Below are 9,614 nucleotides of genomic sequence, written 5' to 3' on the forward strand. Positions count from 1 at the left end.
TCGTCCCTTAGAGGTGGGGGTATGAACAAGGAAGCCCTCCGGTACACAACTAAATACATGAATCTTAAACAAGTGTGGGGTTCTTAGTATATCTCCAAGCTTACTTTTCCACCGTTGCACCAAGGTTGAGCAAAAGTTCCACGACTCTGTCATGTCCTTTTACGCATGCGAAGTGTAAGGCGGTCTTTCCTTGACTGTCTTTCAGGTTTATAGAACTACGACCGGACAGCAACGCTTCAACTACTTCATGCCAGCCATATCTAAAGATGAAAAAAACGAAGCCATTATTTTTTTTCTGGTTTGTCTCTGGTTTGTCGTGTGTTTTAATTTAATGATTTTACAGTGCTTACTACAAAATTATTACTTCAATTTAAAAACCATGTGTTAGCTTGCCTTTTAGTGCGTAGGTTCTCAATAAAGTTTTCTATATTCTAAGCTGACCACTTCTCATATATTTTATTTCCCGTTTTTATATCATACCTTCTTTCCCAGAATATTATGCAGCAATGTTGCTAGCTTTTATCTTGTTTCTCCCGATTCCGCCAAATCCCACTTCCTGCCCTCTTTTTTCCCACGTCACGTAGGCTTCTTCTTCCCCCCTAACTTCCTGGTTCCTGCCTGTGCCCCCTCCTCTCCACTTCCCAATTATAAGGCCGGAAAATGTATGGGCTTTCAGCTTACGGGAACTTAAAACATTCTTTGCAATAACAACGTGTTTTTTATAAGGTAGTGTTGTAATGTATTGCTGAGTTTAGCGCATGGAAAATATACTGGGGCGAGTAGAATATATGAAGTTAAGGCGTTAACAAGTTACATTGTCAAGTAACTCTCCCCAGGCTGTTTTGTGTGGACGCCATTTTGAATTATTTTTGAGTTACCTGGCAGCGCCGTGAAGAGCCGTGTCTAGACCATGTGACGTCACAGTGGTGGCTGCTTTGTTTCTTTCCATAAACATTAAAATATTCTGTTGGTTTAAAACATGCCAACATATAACATATATTAAAAGAGTGTACATGTCTGTTCATTCTTCAACAACATAATCTTAAATCAGGAATTTGAATTTTTCTCAAATAAGACCCCTTACCTGAAGATGACCATATTTGGCCGCATAGTGGACTGGGGCAAACCCTGTGATATCCTTTTCAGTTATCAATCGGAAAGCAGCGCGTTGCTGAAAAGAAAAGTACGATTATCATAATTATCATAATTAGCTTCGTGAGGACTTTCAAGTATCTGACTTGTCACCAGTCCTCTTCTCGTAAGAAAATTTTACAACGCGAGGTCGTTCCTTTTCCATCATACCCCGCGTCTCACTATTGTTCGAAAGAGAAGACTGACGACGTGCCAGCCTAGAGTGTAGGCTCGATTTCCAGCCGTTTTTCGCGAAAATGAGCCCGCGCTCCTCCAAATCGAGCCTACCTAGAGTGCCGACATTTCAGACATTACATAGGTTCGTAAAATTATTTTGACAGGTATTTTCAGTCTAAATAATTAACAATAACAATCATTTTGTTGTACCTGTAGTAACGCCTCCATAGTGGCTGTATGTCCCACGGCCACTCGCACGCAAGATCGCAAATCAACATCTTTGATTGTGACATCAGCACCGCCGTCAATCAACATCTGAACAGAGTCTGTTGCACCCTCCCCAGCTGCCAAGAAGAGAGGGGTGCGGAGGAGTTTGTCACGGGGGTCAACTGAGGCACCCTGAAAATTACACAAATCCAGAATGGATAAAGTTAATGTAATTTGCGATAGATTGTTAGCCCTTTCTTGGATATTTCATCTTGTGGCACTCGAAAGCTCAGGCTATGGTGTTCGGTGTTAGCAAGCAACAATTCTTCAACAAATAAGCAAATAGCATTATTCTTGTCAGCAACTAATGTGGCGCAGGTTTAATTCCCGGACCCGGCGTCACATATGTAGGTTGAGCTGGTTGTTAGTTCTCGCCTTGCTCCGAGGGATTTTTTACTGATTTTCCGGTTTCACTTCCTTTCGCAAAAGCCAACACTGACTTACCACTTCCATTGGGAATCCGAGGGCCCCAGATTTGTTAGTTGCGAGGCTGTTACGCGCTATCCTCGTTAAACAAACTCGATTTATTTATTTAATTGTCTTATTGTTACTTATTTCCGCGGGAACTTAATTTCGCGAAAATGGAACGGGCGCATTTCGCGGGACTTAATTTTCGCGATTAGGCCACAAAATACGTTAAAACAATAAAAAATGCATCAGAAACGTTGAAAATAAATTTTTGCGGGTCTTTTATTTTACGATATTTTCAAAATCGCGAAAATTATGTCCCGCGAAAATAAGTAACATGCAATAAGATTAAATTGTTCTATGGTGCCCTTTATTAATCCCGTTTTATTCAAAAGGAATGTTACCTGTTCTAAAAGATACCGTACAATAACTGCATGATCGTTAAATGCAGCCATGTGCAGGGGAGTCGAACCTTGCCTGTCAATCAAAGTAATTCGACAAATGTGGGGATCTTTGGAAGCTAAGAGTTGAACTATTTCCAGAGAACCATGAGTGCACGCCGCATGGAATGCCGTACTTCTGTCACTACCCTGAAACAATCAAATAAAAAATGACTGAAATAAATGACTTAATTTATCAATCAGTCCGGTTGGACGATACCAGTTCGCCAATTTTCAGTCGGTCAGTCAGCCAGAGAGTCTGTCTGTCTGTCTGTGCCCGTGTCTGTTTGTCCGTCTATCTCTCTCTCTGTCTCTCTGTCTGTAAATTAGTCAGTCCTTCAGTCGGTGAGACAGTGAAATTAGTCAGTCAGTCAGTCGGTATATTAGTTAGTCAGTCAGTCAAATTAGTCAGTCAGTCAGTCAGTCAGTCAGTCAGTCAGTCAGTCCGTCACTGAAATCAAGAAACTAAATTATTGCAAGTTTATATTATCGAACCATCTATTTAAATGTATGTTAAAAGTTTAATTTATTTTGTAAGTAACGCTGGTTACCTTTGGGTGTCGAATAATTGCTCCATTGTCCAGACAAAGTTGTACCACCTAAAATGAAAAGGATTGAAAGCATCAAGGACCCATCAAGGTTGGGTCTCAAACTTTCGATGGAGAATATGGAATTGTCTTGAAGCATTTCTTACCTCGGAGCTTCCACTTTCGACTGCCAAATGAAGCAGAGTGCTTCCCTCAGAATCCACATCATAAAGTATGCCTTTCATATTTTTCTGCTTGGATATTACTGCCAATAAAAACAACATCGTGTCATCAGTCGCTTATTTAATGGGTAGTAGGGCCGGGCGGGAAGATATCTGCCGTACCTCGAAGTCATAATGACCAATTTTATCTCTTTCTTAATCTTGTGTTAACTTTGTTTAAAACTTAGTCATAAAAGTGTTTGGTATAGTGACAAAACATTTCGGAAAACATTTGTTAATTGCGCTTTATGAATAACTGTCATATGCAAAACAATTCAAAATCACACTACAAGCCGCTGACCATCTTTAAAGAAAAACACCGCGGCGTTCTTTGCTCCTTTTTCCACAGCTCGCGTCAACGGAGTCATTTTCTCAGCGTCACGGCAGTCTGGAGAGGCTCCGTGTTCAATCTAACACAACAAAGTACACATGTAACAGTAGTATGAATAATAGACGTTTGTCTAGTATAACGGATTATGGGAGGCGCGGTGGCCTATGGTTAGTGCGCCGGACTCCGGATCGAGTGATCCGTGTTCGAGCCCGGCCGGGGTCACTTGTGTTGTGTTCACATAAGGCTGGTTCTCATATGATCGCCCCTGTCGCCTCTATTGCTTCAAGTTTGCTTGCGATCGGGGCGATCATATGAGAACATTACAGAGACGTCTGCGACGATCGGGGCGATCGCGATCGCTTCGATCGCCCGTGTTCTATTCGATCGGTCGCAGACGGAGAACTACTGCCACAGAGGGAGACGATCGAAGCGATCCAAACTGTCCCATGGTGCATCAGTATTACCCAGAACTACGTTTCCGTTTGGCCTCCCTTTTGCTTCTTCGCCGTAAAACGGCAATAATGAGAAGATAGGAGGCCACGAATGTTGCCTTTGCATCGAAAGCTGCCATAAGCGATATCAGAGTTTTGAAAAAACACACGTGCATCGATCGGAATAAAATCAAATATTCATATGCGGGAACAAAGAAAAGATCATGAATTATTATCGCGGTTGATTAACCCTATTTTGCATATATCAGACGATCGGGGCGATCATATGAGAACCCCCTTTCGCTCCCAATCGCTTCGATCGCCTACGATCGTCTCAGAATTTGCAAGCGATAGAGACGATCGGGGCGATCATATGAGAACCAGCCTATAGTGCCTATCTTCACCCAGGTGTATAAATGGGTACCGGCGACATAATGCTGGGGGGAACCTTGCAATGAACTAGCATCCCATTCAGGGGGAGTAGAAATATTCCTAGCCGGTTAATGCTACAGAAACCGGGATATGCTTCGGCAGTGTGGGCCGCATGGGTCGTGGCTTCCCCTTTAGTATTACGGATTAACCTGACTATTAAGCCAACTTTAATGTTGATAGAGTTTCTGTCACAAGGGCTTTTAGAGAGACCTAAGTGGGAACCCATTACATTAGGGCAAATATGGTCACTGGTGTTGACTCTCTTATCAGATTATCCTATCAGTAGCTATATCACAGTTACTTCTGGGAGTTACTTCAAGCTCCATGCACAAGTTTATAAAAAACCGAAGCTTTCTGTACACAGGCTAACCTTTGAAATAAATTTGAGATACTAACCAATAATTTGCAGATGGATACTTTGTCCATATCAGCAGCGATGTGAAGAGCGGTCCGCAAACTATGTCCTCTGATGTTTACATCACTAGTCGCACGTCGAAGAAAACTCTGAAATGTTAAAGGTCAATTAAACTTAGAGCTTGTGGTGAATTTTATAACAATCTTACTGTTAGGAAGGACAGTCGGTAAATATGCTAGAGTCGATTTATTGTCAATACAATCCTCCTGTTCAGGGGCGGATCCAGGGGGGGTGGATTGGGTGGCTAGCCACCCCCCTTGATCCACAACAAAAAAGAAAATGAACACAAAAAATAGAAAATAACGACAATGACACTGGGTAAGGCGAAAAAAAGTGTTGATATTTTTAGCATTTGCACGTTTTTAGCCAGTTTTCTTACTGTTTTCTTTGCATGAATCAAAATTGAACAAAGCGATTTCACAAGCAAAGCATTGACTCACCAAGTCGTCCCCAGGAAACTTTGCCAGGGGCTAAAAATTTCCACGCTCGTAAGTGAACAAAACAACGTATATCTGGTCTTTCGTGTCAGTTCGTAAGTTCAACTTCAAATTTCAATCACTGTTCTTAAGAACTAGAGTTTCTGTCCCAAATATAATTCAGTGTTAAACAAGGTAAGTTGAGGAAAGGATATGTTTTGTCAAATTATCAAGAAAAAACAGCGGTTTAATAGCTTAATTGAAAGATGTTTAAAGCTGCTCAGAAATCACGGAAATCACGTCTAAGAGGCTTCAACATTTCAAAATTTTCTGGGGGAGCATACCCCCCGACCCCCCTAGGGGCATGGAGTTTGCGACCCATAATAATTTGGCACAAAATAATTTGGACTCCCACTTTAAAAATTTGGCCTTAAACCCTGATAACCCCCCCCCCCCACCCATAAAAAAGGGGCTTAAACAAGATAGTAAACAAAAAAAATTGTCAGCAGCCACCCCCCCTTTGAAAAATCCTGGATCCGCCCCTGCTGTTAGAAGCTAACCTAGTAAACCTAGTCAAATTATCAAACCCTAAGACCAATAACTAGCTACAGCTAGCCACTTGTCTAACGCCCAAAGTAATAGATTGCTTTTCAGTTGACAAACGTATAGACTGTAGATGGCTTTGCCTGCTAGAGGGAAACGGAACATTTTTCGCTATCGAAAGTCATTTAGCGCAAAACTACAATACTGTCAACTGCTGTCAGTAAAAAAACGATACCTAAAAGACCACTGAAAATGTTTGTATTGAGCGGGTTAATATAAGAGAAGATCTGTAGTAATGAGCTGTCCGAATTAAGAGCTTGTCCACGTGGTTCGACTGTACTAAAAAAGGTAAACAACAACAACAACAATAACGGGCAATGTTTCCCCTTTGGTCGCATAGAAACATTTTATAAACAAAATTACAGTTATATTTACTGTGTAATTTAAGTTTAACAGTTCATTTACTGTTTCTGGGTCATGACACCTACCCTAACAAGGTTCTCGTCCCCAGTCCGAACTGCGGTTTGGAGCGGCGCATCTTGGCTCTCATCAAGTCGAGTTGTGTCGGCCCCAGCCTCCAAGAGCATCTCCATGATTATCACGTGACGTCCTAATATGGCATTGTGGATTGGAGTTCTTCCTGACTTATCCAGAAGGTCCACATCTGAGCAGAAAACATTGTTAGTAATAAATATTAATTATTATGGAATTCTATGCCAGCACCTTTCCATACAAATCAACGATAATAAATCAGAACGGCAACAAAAATAGTGGACGTACGTACCTTTGTACATACATACATTAACTTTATCTGTACTCGAACTGACGCATTAAATCAAACACGAAATGACAAGAAAGTGGCAAATCTGCCATGGCCAATTACCATATTCTACAAATTATACAACCCACCTCTTCAACACAATATTAAAGGGCATTAAATAAATTATTGATTGAGTGACACCCACATTCAGCCCTCGTAAAAAATGGGATGGGGAGTTCAGCAGAAAATGGACTACACAGATGGTCCGCCTGCCCCTCTCCACCACCACCACCATCACCCCTCTCTCAAAATAAGCAAATAGACAGTGATAACTCATTACCAGGCTCTCTGCTCAATATGTTCCTAACTTCAAACTCATTTCCAGTCAAACACGCCTGATGCAATTTGCCTGGTTTTTCTTCCTATGGACAAAAGAATACGAAATACATACAGTGATGGTACATGCTCACCAGCACATGATCAGAATTTGAACCACAAAAATGTAGCGACCAAATTACTAAAAAAAAAAAGAGGAAGGAAGGAACTTTTGTAAGCAAGTTGTTCTCTGAAAAGATTATTGTGCCGTATAACAAATATATTGTTGTGTCTAACTATGAAATTTTATGTTTATAAATTACCAGATACCAACGTAAGGAAAAGAAAATTGAAGGCAACTTTTTATAAGATGGGGAAATCTACGAAATGTACGATCAGATAGCCCATGATTAAAACGCGTGTAAAGGTTGAGTTCAATCTTACTCTTTCGGCAATTTGTTTTAGGACAATTAAAATTCAAAGGCATTGGAAAGAAAATGGAGGGAGATTTTTTACTAATCAAACACTGTTGTCATGCCTACCGGTTCATCGTCATCCTCGCCATCTGTTGCGTCATTGTAGTCGCTGGCTTGTGATTGGAGAGACAGCTGACTCAATGCTTTGGCTCGCTGGCGCCGATGCAGGTCAGGACTTAAAGGAACCAAAGGCAATTCGTCATCATCATCATGATCACGTGTCTCAGGAGACAATGGGCCGTTCATGTTCGTGTCCATTGTAGTCTAATGGCTGCTAAATTTCAAACAAATCAGGCAAAGGATTTGAAGGAGTCACCTGGATAAAGCGTTCAACTGTTTAGTAGAGAAACGTTTTTTAAAGGGAATCTCCACTCTTATGACAGTAAAAAAAAAAAGTAAAGTAAAGTCTGTCTCCGAGCCATGAGGCCCATACAGCCGGAGCTTATCCCGGTTTCCGTAGCATTAAGCGACTAGGAGTATTTCTACTCCCCCCTGGATGGGATGCTAGTCCATCGCAGGGTTACCCTCCCCCCCAGCAGTAAATTCGCCGGTACCCATTTATACACCTGGGTGGAGAGAGGCACTGTGAGAGTAAAGTGTCTTGCCCAAGAACACAACGCAGCGCCCCGGCCAGGCCTCGTTTAATTGCTTGAAAAATGCCTTAATTCCAGATTTACAGAGTCTCTCTGCTTCCAAACAATAGTGGCAACCATTACAGGACATTACAGGTCAGAAAATCTAACATGGCGGAGGGGGGTTGAGTAGTATACGAATTAGCTGTTAATTGCAAGAGCAGGCTACAAGAGTCGACAAAGCTACGATAGTCGCGAACGACACAACTTTATATAATGCCATTTTGGTTTAATTTTGTTTGTTGAATTTCATCAAGGTCGACCGGGTTGAAATTTCCCATATGAATAGATGACAAAATTCGCCCCAGTAACCAAGTCAGCCCGGACTACCCTCAATTAACCTTATTAAAGCCGAGCGTTCAGCCACCATTTTATGGATCGCTATTTCAGGCTTGTTTAACCCTCATCAAATGTTTCTCAAGGTGAACGACTTTGGTGGCTTGTTTCTTATTGACAATTTGTACTTGAGATAAAATTGTTTTGGTCTCAAGATTTTTTAAAAAAAAATACGCCACGAAATGACTTGGACTATGAACTAATCACGTGCGCGAGTCACATTACGCAGTGACGTCATCTATACAACTGTCAACCGATAGATAACTAATAGATAATGGTCATTAACCATAACCCGGGTATTATCTCGGCTATTGTATAAAGGGTAATTAAACACCACGCGGTCCGGTGGAAATGGAGCGTAAAACATAGCAAAACTTAAACATGCAAAATTTGCATAAACCAATGGAAGGAATGTCACGAGTTAATGGGTTTCTTATAATACCTTACAAGAATATGTCCAATTCTTGAGCGATGACCCTGTTAATTTGTTCGAAAGCAAAATTAGATTTAGTTGTTCTTTAGTTTAAACTGTATAGTAAAGTCAGCATTGCTCAATTTGTGGGGTAGATTTAGTGCTTTTAGATTTCGACTTGATTACGGAGAAACATGATGTAATGTATAGTCGATTTGCTATCGATAAAGCCTTACCATATTCCTATACCGTTTTTTATTAAAACAATGTCTCGTTAAAACAACGAATTCTATTTGTCATTTTTACCCTCCTGACCCTCCAGAATGACTGATCATAAATCTGATCGATGTAAAGTTGGATGTATTGTCGATAATGATGCAGATCTATTAAGCGCCTTTTAAAACATTAGTTTGATTTTTGTGTATCGACAAGTTATTAAACTTAACAAAAACATCATCAACATGTTATAACACTTCAGATTATTGCGCGCGGCTTTCTGAACACTAACTTTATCAACTTTTAAAGAAAATCGAGCGAAAAACTTAGAACTTACCTTTGTCGTTTGGACATAATTGCAAATTTGCGTGATAACGTACGTATTATAAAGCTGGAAGCTATGAACCGTGATGCGTGACACATAACTCACGCAAGTTTGGCGCCAAAAACTGAAACGTTCTCCCAAAAAATTAATGACTGTTTTCAACAATGAATACCATTAAAGCTGTGTTCACAGAAATGCATATACCGTAAAATTCCGGTTATAAGCTCCCCCGCTTATAAGCCCCCCCGGTTATAGGCCCGTCAAACTGGAAACAAAAAAATACATCCGATTATAAGCCCCCACCGGATATAAGCCCCCCTCCTCCGGATGACAGTACTGAACAGGGCCAAATGTTGCTTTTTGTGCGTTTTTAACTTAAAAACGTATTATGATCAACACTCCC

General features: G+C 40.9%; 1 protein-coding gene across 1 annotated transcript; it reads right to left on the minus strand.

The window, feature by feature from the left end:
* Nucleotides 1–100: 100 nt before the first annotated feature.
* LOC144637602 (transient receptor potential cation channel subfamily A member 1-like) lies at nt 101–8,721 on the minus strand. Its single transcript, XM_078496664.1, has 13 exons — nt 8,701–8,721; nt 7,357–7,606; nt 6,840–6,921; nt 6,228–6,403; nt 4,762–4,869; nt 3,473–3,581; nt 3,118–3,215; nt 2,975–3,022; nt 2,388–2,573; nt 1,519–1,707; nt 1,085–1,171; nt 879–964; nt 101–260 (listed from the first exon to the last, which is right to left on the minus strand). Exons 2-13 carry the CDS (start codon nt 7,546–7,548, stop codon nt 101–103), a joined length of 1,521 nt encoding a protein of 506 aa, XP_078352790.1. The 5' UTR covers nt 7,549–7,606; nt 8,701–8,721.
* Between the last annotated feature and the right edge of the window lie 893 nt (nt 8,722–9,614).

The sequence above is a fragment of the Oculina patagonica genome, chromosome 14, assembly GCF_052425735.1.
Source record: "Oculina patagonica isolate OP01 chromosome 14, crgOcupat, whole genome shotgun sequence".
Classification (NCBI taxonomy): domain Eukaryota; kingdom Metazoa; phylum Cnidaria; class Anthozoa; order Scleractinia; family Oculinidae; genus Oculina; species Oculina patagonica.